Below are 21,783 nucleotides of genomic sequence, written 5' to 3' on the forward strand. Positions count from 1 at the left end.
TCCAAACATCCATGTTCTTTATTTAATACTTTAAATTCCACATTAATGCACAGAACATTCAGTGCAAGTCTCCTAAGCACAAAGTGATGGGGTCACCCCACTGCACCTCCCCTTTCATCAGACAACGCGGATGCTCATACTACACATTTTTAGATAAGTTATTTTAAAACAATCTAGAAACCATCAGTGCTAATAGTTTTACAGTAAATGCCAGCCCCAAGATGGCAGTGTCAAGAAAAATCATTTACAATCAATTTATGCACAAGAAAATGTCACATCAAAAGTGCAACGGATTGGCGATTTTCGGCCATTTGTGAAGTCAATTTTACTTGTTTCAGGTACTTAAAATGGTCAAATGTTAGCGTGAATTTGTGCCTGTTTAAGCTGGTATACAGACAAATCTTATTGTTCAGGTTACAGATTCAAATGGGCACAGATTTAAAAAGGTTCAGTCCATTACGTTCAAGGTGCATTATCAATCAATCGATTGCAACTCACAGGTCATAACACCAGTTTTCTGGGAACTCCGTGTGGACATTTTTTCAGTATATGGACTTAATGTCTCAGCACTAATTTCCCTCTACCGATGCAGTTATAGAAGCCTTTAGTTCCATCAGGGCCAAGAGGCTGGCGAATCAGTTTGGTTGGCAGCCCAGTGGAAAGTGGCAACTTCCTTGAAAGAGTGGACGTACAAGCCAGTTTTTCTGAACTGGCTTGGAAAGCGGCCATCTTGCGCCTGTGCACCCAGGGACTACCAACCAGAATGCCGCTATCACAGGAGAAGTCTTCAGACTTCTTGGGCCCCTCAGGGCTGGAGCCAGATGTCGGCCATTGTGACAAGCCAGGGCTGCTACTTAAATCCATAGTAGCAAGGGGTGAAGGACAGGCACCACTTGTAAAGAGCTTGCGGGGCAGGACTGGGCTAGCTAGAGGGCTGCTGAAGGAATTTGGTCGGAAAGAGGATACCATCCTGGGACTAGCGAGAGGACTGCCGTACAGGGCCTGTGGGCGGGTTATTGTGCGGATTGGCACCGGAGATCCAGGAGTGAAGTCGGACTCCGAGGAGCTATACACTGAAGAATCCTCCAAGGGAAATGGAAATCTCTTGGATCGGGAACCCGGCTTCTTGGGTTGCTTGAGGAGTTCTAGTGTTTCCTCAAGATCTTCAGATTCCTCTGCCCCCAGGCTACTATTCTTTTTGCGAGTTCCCCGGCCACCTACGAGGACTACTTTAATGTCCTCTCCACTGCCTGCATGCTGCTGGACTTTGAGACCTTCATAGGCTTTTCGAGCTCCTTCAAGGAACTCGTACTCCACTAAGGCACACACTTTGGTGCCCAGCTCAGGGTACTTGAACGCATACTTCTTCAGCTCCATTGGCAATTCTTTGCCGGGTCGAAGGATGCGCAATGAGCCGATATTGCCATATTTGCCAAACACAGCCATGGTCTTCTCCATTGTACAGATCTGGCCAGAACCAGATGGCTTATTCACTTGAGAATCGTCTTGCAGGTTCCAAGCCAACAGGATTTTGCTAGGAGGAATGGCGAGCAGGGATTCAGAAACAGGCTCTCTTCGCCTCACTTTTGTACCTTCTTCATTGACTTCTAAGATTCTGGAATAGCTGAGGGCATGTCTAGTAGCTCGCCAGTCTCTGGTCAAGTACTTCACCTACAGAAGAGCCAAAAAACAAATAGTGTTACAAACAGACTAGCATGGCGGTACAGTCGCCTTCATTCTGCCATATCAGGTTATTCCTAAATATTCCTTTTCTAGTTTATCATCCGAAAGAGGGGAGGTCCAGAGCAGTTTCATGTTTAGTTCTTTACTTTTACAACCCAAATCAGAAAAAGTTGGGATGGCATGGAAAATGCAAACACACACAGCAACTCTTAAAATTTCCTTTTACTTTATTGCAGATAGTATGAACCCAAGATTTTTCATGTTTTGTCTGGTCAACTTCATTTCATTTGTTAATATACATCCATACTTCTTGCATTTTAGGCCTGAAACATATTTCCCCCCCAAAAAAGGTTGGGACAGTAGAGCATTTAGCACTTTGTAATGTCGCCATTCCTGCACACAACACTTAAGACGTTTTTGCACAGAAGATACCAAACGATGGTGTTTTGTCCCATTCTTCCTGCAAACACGTCTTGAGGTGTGCAGCAGTATGGGATCATCGTCGTCGCATTATTCATTTCAAAAATTCTCCATACATTCTCTGTAGGGGACGGGCGAGGACTGTAGGCAGGCCATTCAAGTCCAGCCCCTGGACCCTCTTCTTCCACAGCCATGCCTTTGGAACGTGTGTGAAATGTGGTTTTGCGTGGTGTTGAAAAAAAATTCATGGATATCCATGGAAAAGATGTTGTATTGAAGGCCGCGTACGTTACTCTGAAATCTCAGTGTACAGTAAAACTTTGGATTGTGAGTAACTTGGTCTGCGAGTGTTTTGCAAGACGAGCAAAGATTAATACATTTTAACTTGATAAAACGAGTGAGGTCTTGCAAGTAGTACGTATACACTTTGCCTGGCGAGTGTCACATGATCATAGCAGAGCCGATAGTGGTTCTCTCTCTGCAGGATTGTGGGTAATCGTCTCCCATGCTCTGTCGCAGTTGGCGTACCTTATGCATATAGTCAACATCCGTATGAGCTTATACGGTTTACTATAGCATTATGACCACGTGTGTGCGAGCGATGCATTGTCGTTGAACAGATTTCAATGTCACATTTCCACAAAATCCTCAAAAGGAGGCAAAAGCAACGGTCATTGGATAGGTTCCTTGTTAAAAGTCGCCAAAAAGAAAAATTCCAGTGAGCCAGCAGACAGCAGTGATTCCATTATAGTGAAAGTCGTCCTACACAATAACCCTCCTCCACTCTCGTCTCCCTCGCACCAGCCACAATTCTTTTCAAAGGTAAAGTGCCCGTTAATTTGTTTTATGTATTTTTACTTTATATTGTGTTAATCATTTTTATATGAATATTTTAAGGTTGTGGAATAGATCCTCCGAGTTTCCATTATTTCTTATGGGGAAATTAGTTTTGATATACGAGTGCTTTGGATTACAAGCACGTTTATGGAACGAATTATGCTCACAAACCAAGGCACCACTGTATTTTTCTGCATTAATGCAGACATCACAGAAGTATCAGTTACCTTTGCCAAAAGGTACTGACGTAACCTCATACGATGACTGACCCTGCAGGCTTTTGGATTTGAGAACACTCTGGATGGTCCTTTTCGTCTTCGGTCTGGAGCACACCATGTCCATTTCTTCCAAAAATGATCTGGAATACTGACTTATCGGACCACGGTACACGTTTCTACTGTGCAAGGGTCTGTCCCACATGCCTCTGAGCCCAGAGCAATTGATGCCATTTCTGGACATGGTTAACATGAGGCTTCTTTTTCGCACAGTAAAGTTTGAACTCCATATTGCAGTGCTTGACAAAAGGTTTGCTAAAGTAATCCCTCGCTTTTGGGATGATATCAGCTATTGACGAGTGACGCTTCTTGATACAGTGCTGTCTGAAGGATCATGGGTGTCCGGTTTGTGCCCTTGACCTTCTCACTCTGAAACTCCTCCAGATTCCTTGAATCCTTTAATACTATGCACTGTAGAGGGAGAAATATGCAAACCCCTTCCAGTCTTTCTTTGAGGGACATTGTTTTGAAACATTTCAATCTTTTTCTCACGCATTTCTGGACAAACTGAAGATCCTCTGCCCATCTTTGCTCCTCAAAGACTGAGCTTTTCGTGGATACCAAATCCTGATTACAATTACCTGTTGACATCTGTTTTGTCTTGGTAGAGAAATATATTGCTCTACTTTCCCCTTTTGTATTATTAATATGTAGCCTTTGTCAGAATGCCTCAAATTTCAGACTTATCACCGTTTATAAAGGCATTATAATATATAACTTCTCCCTACCTTCCCTTCTACATCTATAACTTCTGCTTGTCTGTTACTACACCTAATTGCCTGGAGTTAAGTTACAACTTTAAATAATGTATTATTGGTAATATTCATAAATATGCAAAGTACATTTGAATACTGGCAACCATACAGCCTGATAAATGCTGATGTGTAGTTTCAGGTGGCACACAGACTTTAGTTACTTAAAATGTCTCTAGTTAAGGCATCATTTGTGGTCAGCTTTCTTCAGAACAGGCCACATGCCTGTCTCAATATGGCTGCTGTGCTGTGCTCATCATTGTGTTGTCCTTTTCAGTTTATGGTGTGAGATGGTCTTTCATCAGTTTGGTAAGAGAGAGAGAGTGAGGGAGTGAGCAAATTTATAGATTCTCTGTCCAACCCCTAGAGCCAATAGGCCGTCATGGTACTTAAAGGCTTCGGATACAAGCCAGTTCTAAACAGCCATACTTCAGATCAATGGGGGAAAATAGAACATCTTCACACCTGCCACCCCCCCAAAACCATATGTTAAGGTAAAACTTGGCAGTTAGGCAGCCTGGCTTTCCTATAGGGTTTGACAGACTTCAGAGAAACATTAGCCAAACTTGTTTGAGGCCCTTCACCCAACCCTGTCGTAAAATTACCCTAAAAGGAGGGTGGGGAAAAGGGGTTCTTAAACCATCAAACCATTGCGTTATTATCTATACACTAATATTACATTTGTAACTTGGACAAAGCCAGACATACAAAATATTTATAAAGTTACAGTAATCCCTCGCTACTTCGCAGTTCACTTTTCGTGGATTCACGACTTTGCGGATTTTATACGTAAGCATATCTAACGCGGATTTTTCACTGCTTCGCGGGTTTCTGCGGACAATGGGTCTTTTTACTTCTGGTACTTGCTTCCTCAGTTGGTTTGCCCAGTTGATTTCATACAAGAGATGCTATTGGCAGATGGCTGAGAAGCTACCCAATCAGAGCACTCAGTTAAGTTCCTGTGTGCTGCTGATTGGCTCAGCAACGGAGTGCTGCATTAACCAGGAAGTCTCATCTCACTCATTCAGCATTAACGTGCTCTTGCTACTGCATTCAGGGGATTATCACCTTCATCGTCATCATTTTTACTGCGCAGCATATTCATCACCATCATCACGTCACATATAGCTACGTGTACTTCGCTATACAGTAAGTGTAAGCTTATCTACCGATTTCATATTGCTTAGCAGTTGTCCCTGTTATTAATAGAGTAAAGGGTGGGTTGTAAACAATACAGGGAGGGTTTAAAAACATCTAAATACACGTTAATTAAATAAATATGGTGTCCCTACTTCGTGGAAATTCAGTTATCGCGGTCGGCCTTGGAACCTCTCCCCCGCGATAAGCGAGGGATTACTGTATATGCAGAATCTCACATAACATCTCATCATTATTCAATTTTACCTCATTGCTGGCCCTAATTTGCCCCCACCCCAAAAATTTTTTTGGACTGCGTTGCAGGCCTGAAATGCAAAAATGGATGTTAGATGAAATGAAGCTGACCAAACAATGTGAAAGGTGTTGGGTTCATAATGTCAGCAAAATAATAACTAAAAATTTTAAGTGACTGCATTTTTTTTTTTGTATTTTCCATATTGTCCCAATTTTCTCTAAATTTGGAGTTGTACAAAATTCTGCTTCTTGAGCGATCTGTTAGAATTGAAGTGCTACTGGCTCAAATAGATTAAGTGTTGATAATATATACAACGTATATACAGGTGCTGGTCATAAAATTAGAATATCATGACAAAGTGGATTTATTTCAGTAATTCCATTCAAAAAGTGAAACTTGTATATTAGATTCATTCATTACACACAGACTGATGTATTTCAAATGTTTATTTCTTTTAATGTTGATGATCATAACTGACAACTAATGAAAGTCCCAAATTCAGTATCTCGGAAAATTAGAATATTGTGAAAAGGTTCAATATTGAAGACACCTGGTGCCACACTCTAATCAGCTAATTAACTCAAAAGCCTTTAAATGGTCTCTCAGTCTAGTTCTGTAGGCTACACAATCATGGGGAAGACTGCTGACTTGACAGTTGTCCAAAAGACGACCATTGACACCTTGCACAAGGAGGGCAAGACACAAAAGGTCATTGCTAAAGAGGCTGGCTGTTCACAGAGCTCCGTGTCCAAGCACATTAATAGAGAGGCGAAGTGAAGAACAAGTTGTGGTAGAAAAAAGTGGACAAGCAATAGGGATAACCGCACCCTGGAGAGGATTGTGAAACAAAACCCATTAAAAAATGTGGGGGAGATTCACAAAGAGTGGACTGCAGCTGAAGTCAGTGCTTCAAGAACCACCACGCACAGACGTATGCAAGACATGGGTTTCAGCTGTCGCATTCCTTGTGTCAAGCCACTCTTGAACAAGAGACAGCGTCAGAAGCGTCTCACCTTTGGACTGCTGCTGAGTGGTCCAAAGTTATGTTCTCTGATGAAAGTAAATTTTGCATTTCCTTTGGAAATCAAGGTCCCAGAGTCTGGAGGAAGACAGGAGACACACAGAATCCACGTTGCGTGAGGTCCAGTGTAAAGTTTCCACAGTCAGTGATGGTTTGGGGTGCCATGTCATCTGCTGGTGTTGGTCCATTGTGCTTTCTGAGGTCCAAGGTCAACACAGCCGTCTACCAGGAAGTTTTAGAGCACTTCATTGCTGCTGACGAACTTTATGGAGATGCAGATTTCATTTTCCAACAGGACCTGGCACCTGCACACAGTGCCAAAGCTACCAGTACCTGGTTTAAGGACCATGGTATCCCTGTTCTTGATTGGCCAGCAAACTCGCCTGACCTTAAGCCCATAGAAAATCTATGGGGTATTGTGAAGAGGAAGATGCAATACGCCAGACCCAACAATTCAGAAGAGCTGAAGGCCACTATCAGAGCAACATGGGCTCTCATAACACCTGAGCAGTGCCACAGACTGATCGACTCCATGCCACGCCGCATTGCTGCAGTAATCCAGGCCAAAGGAGCCCCAACTAAATATTGAGTGCTCTACATGCTCATACTTCTCATGTTCATACCTTTCAGTTGGCCAACATTTCTAAAAATCCTTTTTTTGCTTTGGTCTTAATTGATATTCTAATTTTCCGAGATACTGAATTTGGGACTTTCATTAGTTGTCAGTTATAATCATCAACATTTAAAGAAATAAACATTTGAAATACATCAGTCTGTGTGTAATGAATGAATCTAATATACAAGTTTCACTTTTTGAATGGAATTACTGAAATAAATCAACTTTGTCATGATATTCTAATTTTATGACCAGCACCTGTAGACTGTACCTACTAAATGTTTATGCACTACTGTTCTAGCGCCCGTTATTGTAACAGGCTTAATGACTAGTAATATTAATAAAATCTGCAATGTAGCGGGGGCACAATAGCTGAACCGCGATATAGCGGGGGATTACTGTACACCTGTAGAATCTGCACAGGGTTGTGGGGGACATCCGGGCTTAATTCAGTCTCCTTAGGAAGTAGAGGCATTGTTGGGCTTTGACTACTGCTGCAGTATGACTTGACCATTTAAGGTCATCATCTTGCATTGCGCAAATCAGCCAACCGTTTCTTTTTTGTGTGCGTATCAAGAGGGGGCCCAAAGAAGGATGTCATCTTTCATGTGTCTAATACACGCATGCTAAAAAAAGAAGTTGTCGTCCTAGGTCAGCTTACTGCAACCAGTCTTATGACAGACGCCTGTATGAATAACCTGCCGTTCTAACAAAACAGCTTTTAACCCTTGGTAGCTTGCAAGCAGTTAAATTTTCATTCACACCCCCTCATACACCTTTATCGTAAGGGCATCCCTTATCTATGATGGAGCGTTCAATCAGGAGAAAATATGAAGCTGGCTTTAAATTAAGTCACAGTGGCGAAAGAAATTGGTAACTGTGCTGCTGCAACAAAATTCAATGTGTCTGAGAAACTGGTGTGAGATTGGAGGAAGCAAGAAGTGGTTAAAAAAAAATTGTTTTTAAAATAAGTATTTTTTGAACGGGCATACAAGACGGAGTCTGATTTTATTAAATCGATTTTTTGGGTTTCGTGACCCGATTTATATGTGAGTATATAGAGTATTTAGACTTGCCTGGGAGTGCCTTGAGCATGGGAAAGGCGCTATATAAATGTATTATTATTATTAGCAGCTTTATTTAATGACCACTTTAACTGCACACTTGAAAACTAAGCCTTCTTTCCTCCATGATTAACTTGTGCTATTTTGGACTGTGAGGTGGATCAGAGTAGGCATTTAGGGAGAAAATCTCATGTTCATCAGGTTGCACAATCCGCATGTTTGTGAGCAAACAATTGGATAACTCTGTGCAAAAAGTATTTTTTTGTCATTCACCTACAGTCATACCCTCAAGCCGCAGAAACATCTCAAGGATGATCAGGGAAAACAGGATGCACCTGAGCTCAATTTTGAGCTTCATGGCAAAGGCCGTGAATACTTATGTACATGTGCTTTCTCAATTTTTTTTATTTTTAATAAATTTGCAAAAACCTCAAGTAAACTTTTTTCACGTTGTCATTATGGGGTGTTGTGTGTAGAATTCATTTTTTTTCCTCAGAATTTAATCCATTTTGGAATAAGGCTGTAACAAAATGTGGAAAAAGTGATGCGCTGTGAATACTTTCTGGATGCACTGTAAGTCTTTAGTTGCACTTTTGACTGAACAAGTGGTACATTACTAAAATGTCGACGATAGAATACTTCTGGCAGAATTGAAACTGCCGAGCCAGTGTCCACAAGTAAGTTTGCTTGAACTGGTTGAGTGCAGGCAGCTTGAAGGGACACTGTGCACCAGAGACACTTTCTCCATTGTGTAACTGTAGTGTCATCAATGCTAAGAACAGTAAGGTCAGGCACAGTAACTTCTTGCACAGCACAAGTGGATGTGACACCACGACACACTTTAGCAAAATGACCAAATTTACCACAATGTCTGCATCTTACTGCATTTGCTGGACAATTGGAGTTCTTAGCCAGGTGCATTCGAGATCTACAGCGATAACATGTTTTTTGTTGCACCGCAATTGAAGCCTGGGCTGCTGATGTTTGTTTTGCAGATGCACGCACATTAAAAGCGGGTTCCTGTCTCGCTGTTCCCATACCTTGTGAATTTGTGTGTATAGTATTAACAGACGATTCGGTATTAGTAACCATAGCATTAGCTTCAGCCACAGCACATTCAATTGAATTCAATCAAAAAAAAGTTTTAGTGCAGCAAAAGCAGCAGCAAATGTATCATCAGTAATAGCAAAAGTGTAGAAAATACGCCGAGCTTCAGTCCCTAGGCAGTGAATCAATAGGACACGTTTACATTTATCCGATAGCGGCATGTCAGTAAGAGCTAGCATATAGTTCTCAAACATCCTTAGCCAAGAATTAAACAGTATTGCAGGCTCACCTGGAGTTGAGAGAAACGCAGGAGGGGAGCGAGAGTCCAAAAGTTGACATCCTCGTTGCCAATATGTTATATATTGCTGACATAAATGGACCACGCAATGTAATCAGTTCTTCTTTAACTTTATTCACTCCTCCTCTCTTTCCTTTCCTCACAGCGACCTCTACCTCCTGACTGATTACATCAATATCCCACAGTATGGAAGCTGGACAAGCCAGTTTTCTAACACCAGAGTTTCATTGATAAGGAACACATCATCTGGGTCAGTTTTATGGTTTAATAGCTTCCTTTCTTTCTTATTACACCCACACTGTAAAGTGGCTGAACTGGGAAGGGGTTAGTGCATAAGCTGCGTCATTGGTGAATGACCCAGGAAGAGACAAGTAGACATTCTATTGGTCATTGGAGGTAACCCAAAAGAAATTTAGGGGAGTCTTGTACTGCACTTTCTCCACAGTCCCACTCAGACTCTTGCTATCTTGCCAGGAGAACACCATCTCTCTTGCTATTCCTCCACAAAGACAACTGTTTTAGCAGCCATATTGAAATGAAGAGACTGCCTGGGCCTGTTCAGCCGATGAGCTGGCCAAAAAGAAACAAAAACTAGACATTATTGCGCTACCTGAAAATGACACACCTAGCATTATCAGGTTGTACGGTTTCATTTTGCAAAGCCTCATTCTATTTGCTTGTTCAGCAATAAAGATTACCTATAATAATGTAACAATACCACCTTTTCAGCAGCTCCCATTAGAGGTTGCCACACCGGATCATGGTGGCTCTGAGGCTAGGGATCTGCACTGGCAATCGGAAGGTTGCCGGTTCGAATCCCGTAAATGCCAAAAGGGACTCTGCTCTGTTGGGCCCTTAAGCAAGGCCCTTAACCTGCAATTGCTAAGCGCTTTGAGTAGTGAGAAAAGCGCTATATAAATGCAAAAAATTATTATTATTAAAAAAAAAAAAAATTAAAAATCATCATCTTTTTCCGTATCTTCCTGTCCTCGTCATCTTGGTCTGTCACACCCATCACCTGCATGTCCTCTCACCACATCCATAAACCTTCTCTTAGGCCTTCCTCTTTTCCTGGCAGCTCTATTCTTAACATCCTTCTCCCAATATACCCACCATCTTTCTTCGGCACATGTCCAAACCAACACAATCTCGCCTCTCTGTTTCCCAACTGTCCAACCTGGGGGGTATTTTTCGTACGTGGATTACTCATTTAGCCGGATGCAATTGTTGACGATTTGGCCTGATCCTGGATCTGTCGGTTTTTTCGAAACTCTTGCTGGAAGTGTTGTCATAGCAACACATCCTAATCTGCAAATCTGCTCGGAGAAGGTTTGTTCTACGTAAACAAGGATTAGTTTACACACGTAATCAGTGACGGTGCGTGGAAGTCATCCAGTCAGGGCTTCGCTGTTCATGAATGAGCGACCAATTGATATTGGTGCACAAATTATACGAAGAGAATTTCATATAGAGAGGGTTTTGCGCGATCGACAAGATCCTTTATTGCTCCCGGAGGAAATTCTGTATGAAAGATACCGCTTTAGCCGAGGGGGAATATTGTACCTCAAAGATTCATTAGCTCCGTATATTCGAAGTCAAACTCAGTGAAGTCAGGCTCTCACAACCACACAGACAGTAGGCATTGCTTTGAGGTTTCTTGCAAGCGGCACTTTTTTTATATACTGTAGGCGATGTGGAACATCTATCGAAAAGTGCAGTTTGCCAGGCAATTCGTAAAGTCTGTTTGGCTGTGAAATATTTCCTTCAGGTTTTCTTTGCGTTTCCTGGACACCTGCGTGTGCAGACAATAAAAGAGGCGTTTTATGCCATTGCAGGTAGGTGATACACAGGCTAAAACACCCACAGTTCCATGAAGAATCTCACAATCAGCCTAACATTCTCATTACCCAGGATTTCCAAATGTGATTGGGGCACATGGGACTGATCCGAGTGGAGTTTGATCAATCATCATTTGGAAAATGTACCTCTCCTCCTGATGAATAATCAGACACAGTGTCTTCATCAAATATTTGACCTTCATCAATATCTCGTTGGTCAGACACAGGTTCAATGGATATAAAGTATCTATCTATCTATCTATGACATTCCCTGCAACTGACCAAACAAAAAGAGGGCTATATGGAACATACCTATGGCACACATGGAGGACAAATATGCAATGACCATCCTTTACCGGAAATGAAGTGACCACTGCATCCTGCCACTGGTTCTGAGGAGGAGCTTCACCCTGGAATGCCCTCAGAAACAGGGCGATGGGCATTTTGCTGAAGAGCCAACTCTTCTGCAGGGGTTAGGTCTGGACCGCGTGGACCTCCACCTGTTTTTTGCTTGTCTGCCTTCCAATTAGTCATAATATAAAAAACATTAATTTTAAAGCTATGTCAACAATTCTTTCAATAGTTATATACCAATATTTACCAGTTTGAAGTATATTCTTGTACTTCACTTTAACCTGTTCCCATGTTCTCCTTGTGCTCACGTTTGATCTGGAATTATGACATATTAAATAATAATTAATCTGACACATAGGAAATGAAACGCTGCATTCAGTAAGTACAATGCACACTACTTAGCGTTTAATTTGTCGTCCACTTTTTGCCAGCCGTCTTTTCTGGTCTGGGCTGCTTTTGCAGTGTTACCCCTTGTGCATATTAAATCTTGACATTCTTCATGTCCTTCGAATAAAAGGTCTTGCGCCGCGTGTGTGAAAAAAAAACGCGGCTGTTCTTTCGTCATTTTGTTGCAGCCTATCAAAGACTTGCTGATTATGTTTTCTAGACTCAATATATATGGGCTTTTCACTCAGCGCGGGCATTCATCTCGGATGATTAGATCCAGCTAAACTAATCTACTACACGGCTGCATTTGAAAAACCGACCTATCCCGGATGAGTGTCACCGGCATTAACTTAACCAAGATGAGACACCTGATCTCGGATGATTTAAGCGACGTACGAAAAATACCCCCCCGAGCTGACCCTCTAATGTAGCAAGAATATAAAAGGGGAAAAACCAAAAAAAAAAAAAAAAAAAAGTGTCACCTAGGACTCCATATGAAACCACTTACCTGTATTTCTCAAGTGCGCACACACACACACACACACACACACACACACACAGCCTCCCAGTCCCAACCATCTTATATTATGTTAGTTCACTACTGGGCCTTCCATCTGAAGTGCTTAATTTAAAACGTTCAGAGATTCCAGAGTTTTATACTCCTCACATCGGCTTTTCAAGCCATCAAAAACATTTGAAACAACATGGCCACCCTCAAAATGAAGAGTCCTCCTACCTTTTTGAAAGAAGTGATCAGCTTGATGCTGACATATCCCAACTTGTTTCTCCTCACATGTTTCAGAAGGAAGGCATCTTCTGCCAGATTCTCATCTGAAAGGTAGCACTCCACCTGAGAGGCAATCTTCCTGGCCAGTTCCTCATCAGGGGGCCTCCAGTCACTCCCATCATAGGGCTCATCTTCAAATATTTCATGGTAGTCACAAGAGCTGCTGTTCAGAAAACACAAATGTGCGAGGTATCTTTCAGACACACTTTGAATGATCTACAAAAAAAGGAAACTGTTGGTGCAAAATGGACAGAGCAAGAGCAACAATGAACTAAGCATCCAAAGTTGCAGAACAAGATATAAAATACTCACATGGAACAACATACAGCTGGATCCAGGAACTTGGTTAATGGCTTTTAAAGGGGGAGGCATTTTTATAGTTTATTTACTTCATTTACTGAAAGACGTCACATTTTTGTAGTCCAGTCATTATCAAAATTAACAGTGGTAACAAAGTTCTTACACATATTGATAGATATGGAAATGCATTAATAGTCTTAAAATTTCACACAGTTCAAAACCAATTACAAATATACTCGGGCTGGAGGAAGCTCTTTCATACACGCAGCTTCCAATTAAAGAGATTTAAAAAAAAAAATTGAACATTTAAGAAACACAAAACAACCGTTTTCCACAGACCGTCTAATGAAAAACTCACAGTAGCACAAAAATGCAGTGGCATAACGCAGAATTCATACATCCCAGCAATAAAGGAGGTATGGGTCTCTCCCTGAAAAAATGCATTTACAGTAGAACCCCATTTTAAAAGTTACAATTTAACAGTTTTGGGACGCCATTATTCACATTTAGATCTATTATAATAAAAAAATCTTGGGAAGAGACGTGACTTGTCTTACAGGACGTGGAAGTGTCTCTCTGAGAAAGACTGTGCCAAGAGATTTAACCACTCCCGGGGCCGGAACTAAGAGACAGTAGATGACAAAGTAGAGCATCAAAGAGGTTTAAAAATGTTGGCGTGATACACATGCAGAGCAGGTTAGAGATAATGGAAGTATGAAAATTCGCAAGTCTCAAAAAAAGTGTTTGCGCTCTTTACTAATGGAAATTACTCCATGAAATAACAGCGAAAACAGATGGAATATATTGTTCGGATTTAAACTTTAAGGCGGAGACTTATAGATCGTCTAGTTGGTGTTGCCATCAGGGAAAAGTAGCGTTTCTTCCCAATGAAGAGGCCTATCCATGAGAATTAAAAGATTTGTTGTTTGGTGAAAGTGAAATCCACATACGCGAGCAGCAGAGACCAAATCTCCCTCATCTTGCATATACAAAAATTATTAAAAATTTTCCCTCGACAGAGTAAGATTGTTGCTGCTGCTTTATTTCACATTTCAGTGCAGGTTTGAATTTGTCAGTTCGTGATGGCAAGGAAGAGAACCATGAAACAAAAGATCAGGGGCCTCATACATAAAGCCGTGCCTAGAATTCGCACTATAACAGGACGTAAGCAGAAAAGCTGAAATGTGCGTACGCACAGAAAAATCCAGATGCATAAATCTGCGTTCGTCAACTTCCACTACATAAATCCTGATCAGCGTGAAAAGTAACAGTTGTGCACGCGCCTGCTGTCCCGCCCCAACTCCTCCCAGAATTACGCCTCTTTGAATATGCAAATCAATATAAATAGCCCTTAAGCTCAGCGTTCTGTGAAAAGGCAATGGCAAAAAGTACAAGGAAAAATAGAAGAATTTCAGCGAATACCAAATGGAGGCAAAGAAAAACGTACTATTTGTTGGTTTAAACAGTTATATAAGCAACAAAAGGAAGTTGATCGAGTGACATAGCGTGTCGGAGAAACTCGAAAGCTCAAGTTCAAACTCGCTTGTCACATAAAGTCGGCATGAAAAGGCGACACACAGCCCACCGTCCGAGTCATATGAAAGCTTTTAAAAAAAAAAAAAAAAAAAAAAAAGGTAGTGGGGGGGGGGGGGGGGGGGGGGGGGGGGAAGCATGAAATATCAACTTTAATCTTGAAATTTCCACTCTAATCACGTAGTTTATTTGGTCATTAAATTAGATCATAAACCATCTTAAAAATAGTTTAAATTTACTAGTTTCTCAAATCCCATCGTAACTAAAGCAGCACGTTAAATGCTTTGTTTTGTATTTGATCTTATATGTGCTCTATGTGCCTGAATCACTACGTGCTCTTCCTCTGACAGGACACAGAATCCATTACATTCTTAATATTACAGCTTTCTGAATAATTAAAATACTGATGTGTACGGGATATCATTTTCATGATAGGAGTTAAAGCACGTTATTAAACATGGGAACACGGTGGCGCAGTGATTGTTCATATCTTACGCAAGATGCTTGCTGTGCCATGTGCGAACCTTCAATGAAATAATTACAGAAATACTGTCTTTTTCAAAACGTACTAACCCCCAATTCCTGTCCTTCCTTTTTTCTCCAAATACCCAATCACCACACAATCAGCTCTGTAATAGACGTTAAGCCATCTGTAAGCTTAGAACACTGATTCTTCAAAACTTAAGGAACATCGAAATATCTTCGTAATGTTTAATTATTCTATCCATCTATCCTTCAGTGTTGCGCCAGCCACAGCATGAATACAGCCCGAGGCAGGAACAAACCGTGAACGAAGCTCAAATTTCTTGCTAGCGTTGCGGCACTGTGTAGTTAAAGTTTTATCTGTACAATATATTTTGCTGCATTTCATCTTAAAAATGATATCGTCATCATATTTAAATACTCGCTTTATAACGTGGCTCAGGTTGTGCAATATTATAACTATCATAAGTAGAATTACCTCACGGTAACTTGCAAGTACAAACAGTTCTACAAGGCGCACTTGATGGACTGATTGAGTGCGTGTATAGTTCTTGGGATGAAACTGAACCACGAGGTCCATACTGGAAAGGCTCTGAAGCGTTTGTCGGATGAGAGCAGTTCAAATAGCGAATGGCTGAGGCAGCATGTGCTTGATGCTGTATACCGATAATTCTCTTTCCGATCAGCTGCTGTACAGCTGTGATTCACACTCAGATACTGCACCACTTTGAGTATTTATATCACTCTGAGTAATATGGAAAAAGATGATCCGCTGTGGCAACTCCTAACAGGAGCCGCGGACAGAAGAAGATGCAGTGAGAGAAACAACGTTAAAGCAGTTATGGTATATAGAATAGTTTGACCATTCTGTGGACCATTATCTTGTTACAGGTATTACAATCGGATGCATTAAACTAAAACAATGTGCGGTTAATTTCAGTATTTATAAAGCCACGTCAGGGATGTGGATCTAAAAAAGAAAGGGAAACCACACAGGAACAGTAGCACTGCTTTGATGCTGGGTGCCGCCAGTCTGCAAAACCAAGCAGAACTTGCGTACGACAGGGTATGAGCTACCCTGGAAATGTGTGTGGCTTTACGCCAAGTTTAGGTTTTATACATTGTGATTTCAATGTGGAAATGTTCTTACGCAACATTTCTGTGCGTACGCACCGTTTATACATGAGGCCCCAGATCTGTTGATGTGAGCACATTTATATCTGCCGGTATTCTGTACATAAAACCAAACATGACCCAAAAGGACAGCAGACAGGACTGAGGAGCACGGTGTGGATGGTTTGGATCAGGGGCGTAACCAGGAATAGATTTTAGGGTGGGCCCGTGTAAAAACCGGTGTTCTAGTTTTTAGTAGGTTATACAAGGGCAATTTTCCAAAAAAAATAAATCTATTCATATTGTGGTCAGCTTCATCATGAAGTTGCTTGGATGAGGAGTGAAACATATCTACCCAACAAGAAAGAAGTCCAGTTGCTATTACTCAACTACCAGACCACCCCATTTATTTAAATTTATTGAAAATTCAGTTAGCCAATGGGATTCAACATACCACTTTGAAACAGAAGGAAAGAAAATAAATTTTGTATTTGATTGGGTATTTAATGGAAAATGTTCAATTCAATGAACTGATTGGCCTATGCCACTGGTTTGGATGCAAAACAATCATTAGGAGAGCAGTGTAAATACTTTCTGAAAAGTTTAGATTCCGTAACTTTTTTGCTAAAATGTACTTCTCAAAAAAAAAAAATAGAGCTGCAATGTGAATGTTATTTTTGGTTTCAAAATATCAAAACAACGTTGTACCATGGAGGTTTAACACAACTTTATACATTCTTATGCATTTCAAACTTGTTTGCCTCTCCTCCAAAATCAAACTATTCAAATAAGCATTTAGAGTCTAAATTAAACCTGCATTGTGCCTGGCTGATTCGTTTCAGATTGGTATGAACATAAAAATAAAACACTGAAAATAAAAACATTAGGGTCTCAAATACTGTGTAATTTAAAATTTTTACATGGATCTGGACCGGTCATATGTCTTATTTTATAACAATAATGTGGTCATCCGCAATGGGAAGAGGCAGGCAAGGACGACAACCAGAAGAAGAATTTTCTGGTCGTTACGCTCGATTCTCTCTCCCGACATGAAGCAATCTGCTCCATTTATGACATGGGAAGCATTTTGCCCATTCCCTCTTCCACTGATGTTTTAAGCATAGAGATTATCCTTGGCAGTTTGGCAATAGTCTGTTGTGCTAGTTACTTGATTTGGGCAGTGCTTAGTTACTTTTTAGTTAGTTTTCCGATCATCAGGGTAGGTCATCATGAAAAAAACAAAAATCACACTGAAATTTCTCCACTGGTCTGTGCTATAAATTGGTTTTCTGTACGATTCTAATTGTGATCAAATTAAAAGCATCCTCTGAGATCAAAAACGGAACTTCCCCGATACATTTTCTTGAAGAATTGATGTACCAATTTTAACAAAAAAAAAAAAAAAAAAAAAAAAAAGTACCTAAAATTTAATTTAAAAATTTACCTAAAAAACAAAACAGTCAAGGAGATTTGGAATCCGTGAGGCCACCAAAAACCCAACAGAATTTTTTTATGTATTAAAAAAATACTCACCTGTCCATGCTGTCCAAAAAGCAATCGTCCAAAGAGGTGCAAATTTGCAGCGTGGAAGAGTCCATGATGGACTGGTCAGGAGGATCAGGAGCAAGTGGGCTTGTCAAGTACGAACAAGGAGAGAGCATTGTGCCCGTGAAGTGCCAATGGCACCTGAAAATCAAAGAGAAACAAGCTGGGGGGTGGCTAGGAAGATCTGTGTGAATATCTACTTAAGTGCCTTTCACAGTACAACACTATACATAACAGTCCAATATGCAAACAAAAAATATTAAGTTTTAAAAATCTAAAACTTAAGTACATGCAGGGCCGGATTTTCCTATAGGCTAACTAGGCTTCAGCCTAGGGCCTCAAGATCAAGAGGGGCCTACATTCAAATTGTTAGCAAAATTAAAATTACACTATTCTAAAAACAGTGAACACTAAAACACTGAACCGAAAATAAGGAGAAATTCTACGCATATGACTAATAAACAAACATAAAAATGTATTGGTTAAGATCAACGCGTATTACGTATTTTATTATCTCTCATGTAATTTACAAACTTAAAAATGGAAGGTGAAAGGGCCTCATAAGTGGAATAGCCTAGGGCCTCTTTTCATATAAATCCGGCCCTGAGTACATGTATGAAGTTCCAAAGGCAGGGCATTCCAGAACTGTGGCCCCAATACATTAAAAGCCTGATCACACATAAGGCGCAGTCTGCACAGTGGAGTGGTTAACAGCAAGGAGAACATACATGGAGTATCCTCTTTAATAAAATCCCTTTGTGCGTCCAGGTGTCCGTGTGTGTGCGTCTTCTGGTGAAGTGCGCATGTGCGGGGTACGGTGCGATGCACGATATTACTGTCAGAGAAAGTTACAGGCGTTTTACGGAAATACAAACCAGTATTACTGCGAGAGGAAATTAAAAGGTACACAATACAGTGATGCATATTACAGCCACATACAAGCCAGTATTACTGTCAGAGGAGATTAAAAGGCATATTACCGACGCACACGCCTGTATTACCGCCAGAGAAAATTAAAGGCATATTACGGACGTACAAGACAGTATTACTGTCACAGAAAATTAAAGACACACAATACATGGCGGCAGCCCATGAAGAACAGTCAGCTCAGCAAGTAAACATCAACAAAAGAAAGGCTGAAAGAAAGAAAAATACGACCAACAAAAAGAATGAGGTCAAAGTCCCTTGCCATTTAATATAGACTGTTCCTACTAATGTTTATGCACTACTGTTCTAGCGCCCGTTATTGTAACGGGCTAAATGACTAGTAATAATATATAAAAAAGTCAGAGAGAGAGAGATCTGGAAGAGCAAGGCTACAGAATGAAAACAAGGCGGCCGGCCCGAAGTTAAAGTCGGAAGAAGAAAGAAGTACAAGGCTACAGGATGAAGCTTAAAGAGACTAACCAAAGTGAGACTGCCGCCACTAATACACAAGCGAGGAGAACAAATCAGCAAAACGAAACCTCTCGAGGAGAGACAACCTCACGTAGCTGGTAATGCACAACCAATATGATCGATTGATTTTAGTGCCAGAATCCACAGTTTCTAGGAGCCCAGGCTTACACAGCTAGTATGGACATAATAAAGAGCAGGGATACCAAACAACAATGCATTTCAATAGTCAAGTCGCGAGGCGACAAAAGCATGAATAAGCATTTCTGTTGCAGCATCAGAGAGCAACGGATGCAGCCCTGAAATTTGCTTAAGATGGTGTGACAGGCAGCCACGGTCATTACCTGGCTGGAAGGACTTGGGGAGAGAGCATCGGCAGGACAATGCCTTCCCCAGGACGGTAGAGGGCACCCCTCCTGGGTAGCTGTGGCACCATGCAGGGTGTTGGAGTTTGGCACAGCCCTGTTGGGTTCCATGGGGTCCACCAGGGGGAGCTAGAGCCCTACGTTGCGCTTTCACCACACCTAGGAGGGATTCCAGGTCAGATTAAGGAGCCACCTGGAATACTCCCAGGGCCAACATAAAAGGAGCCACCACACTCCATTCAGGTTTGGGTAGATGAAATATAATGTCAGTAAATGTAAAGAATTACACATAGGAAGTAAAAATGTGAGGACTGAATACACAATGGGTGGTCAGTAAATCGAGAGTCCACCTTATGAGAAGGATTTAGGAGTCATAGTGGACTCTAAGCTATCGACTTCCCAACGGTGTTCAGAAGCCATTAAGAAGGCTAACAGAATGTCAGGTTATATAGCGCCTTGATGTGTGGAGTACAAGTCACAGGTGGTTCTGCTCAAGCTTTATAACACACTGGTGAGGCCTCATCTGGAGTCCTGTGTGCAGTTTTGGTCTCCAGGCTACAAAAAGGACATAACAGCACTAGAAAAGGTCCAGAGAAGAGCAACGAGGCCGAGTCCAGGACTACAGGGGATGAGTTAAGGAAAGAATTAAAGAGCGGAGTCTTTACAGTTTAAGCAAAAGAAGATTAAGAGGTGACATGATTGAAATGTCCAGGGAAATGAGACAATGACTTTAAAATGAGTTCATCAAGGACACGGGGACACAGTTGGAAACTAGTGAAGGGAAAATTTTACACAAACATTAGGAAGTTTTTCTTTACACAAAGAACGATAGACACTTGGAATAAGCGACCAAGTAGTGTGGTAGACAGTAAGACTTTAGGGACTTTCAAAACTCGACTTGATGTTATTTTAGAAGAAATAAGTGGAGAGCTTTGTTGGACTGAATGGCCTGTGCTCATCTAGAGTGTTCTAATGTTCCCTGCCTGCCTGTGGCGTTAAGGCAGCTGTATGCGCTCCGGTTATCCAAAATGGAAAAAGGCAACCTTGGTAATATTAATATGTTTGTCAAAGGAGAGTATATGTTCAATAATAAAGATTAACTCACACGTGTGAAGAATTGCCAATGGGCGTTTGTTTATCCACTGAGCCAATCATTGAAAAGATTTTGCCAAAATTTGTACATACGTGATGAACAATTGGTAGATTGTACGTCCAAAACGCTAACCACTTGGCCAACGCTACTGGACATATTAAAATAATTTGACAAAACTTCAATATTAATAAATTAACCACAGCCACTACATGGCGCTTGCTTGCACCTCACTTCTTACTAGGAAAGACCAGCGTGCATTAATGCCGCCGCATATTTTTTGTTTTTTTAAATTAGTCTATATTGGTCTTGAACATTCCACCGAATGAATGAATGATACAGTACTTTAGATTTACAAAATCCGATCACAAAGTAAACGGGAAACCAGTTTTATACCCTCGATAACGCCATAAAATACTTTCGGAGACGCTCCTTCTCCCAGATCTGCGCAACTTCACCTCGGACCTACTGCGCTGCATAACACGACATACACAGTCGCCACGAGTTTACTTTAAAAAAACCAAAAAAAAAAAAACTGGAATAAACCGTCAAAAATAAGCGACACACAATTTTTATAACACAAGTTAAAATACATTAACTATTACATATAAAATACGCTTCAAAGAAAGACACGCTGTGCCCTAACAACTTACCAAGCAGCCTTCTTCAAACCAGACTGTGCAGAAACCGCGGCATCTTTCACTCAAGAGAAACTCGGGCGTTTTGCATTTGACTATTGACTTACAGCAAAATGAGACAATTAGGTTAATCAGTCAATTACGTGTATCCCGCGTCTCCTGGTGTCCCGTATAGCGAGGGGTTCTCGAGTTCAATCCCCTTCCGTTAGCGGCAGGTTTTCTTTCCTCACGCAGGCTGTTAGTTCCCAGTCGCTGTGCTTTCGCCTGTTTGCCGGCACAGAAGGACGGATTTATGAGTGCTACATGAAGATGATTTCGTGTTTGTATATCTTGATGGTTAAGATTGTCATAGTAGTCTTAATTTGCATTTATTTTTTAAAAAATGTGATCATCCGCAGTTTGCTAATGAGCGAACTCTGACATTAAAGTGGCTTCAGCCTTTCAGCGTTCTGTGTTTACTCCGCCCGCCATTAATTGTCATTATTAGGACGTGATTGAAGGAGTAAAATATAAACAGCAAGTTAAACTTCGAAAAGCCGTTAAGAACGT

At 41.1% G+C, this 21,783-nt stretch overlaps 1 protein-coding gene across 2 annotated transcripts; it reads right to left on the reverse strand.

The window, feature by feature from the left end:
* On the reverse strand, positions 1-21,498 carry larp6b (La ribonucleoprotein 6, translational regulator b). Of its 2 annotated transcripts, none has more exons than XM_028816562.2 (4): positions 21,250-21,498; positions 17,735-17,887; positions 12,722-12,932; positions 1-1,671 (listed from the first exon to the last, which is right to left on the reverse strand). In XM_028816562.2, the coding sequence occupies exons 2-4, from the start codon at positions 17,860-17,862 to the stop codon at positions 556-558; spliced, it is 1,455 nt and encodes a 484-aa protein (XP_028672395.1). In that variant the 5' UTR covers positions 17,863-17,887; positions 21,250-21,498; the 3' UTR covers positions 1-555. The 2 variants fall into 2 exon arrangements, with proteins under 2 accessions (XP_028672395.1, XP_028672394.1); XM_028816561.2 differs by having other exon boundaries at positions 12,722-12,935; positions 21,250-21,495.
* Between the last annotated feature and the right edge of the window lie 285 nt (positions 21,499-21,783).

Source organism: Erpetoichthys calabaricus, chromosome 12 (assembly GCF_900747795.2).
Source record: "Erpetoichthys calabaricus chromosome 12, fErpCal1.3, whole genome shotgun sequence".
In the NCBI taxonomy this organism is placed as follows: Eukaryota; Metazoa; Chordata; class Cladistia; order Polypteriformes; family Polypteridae; genus Erpetoichthys; species Erpetoichthys calabaricus.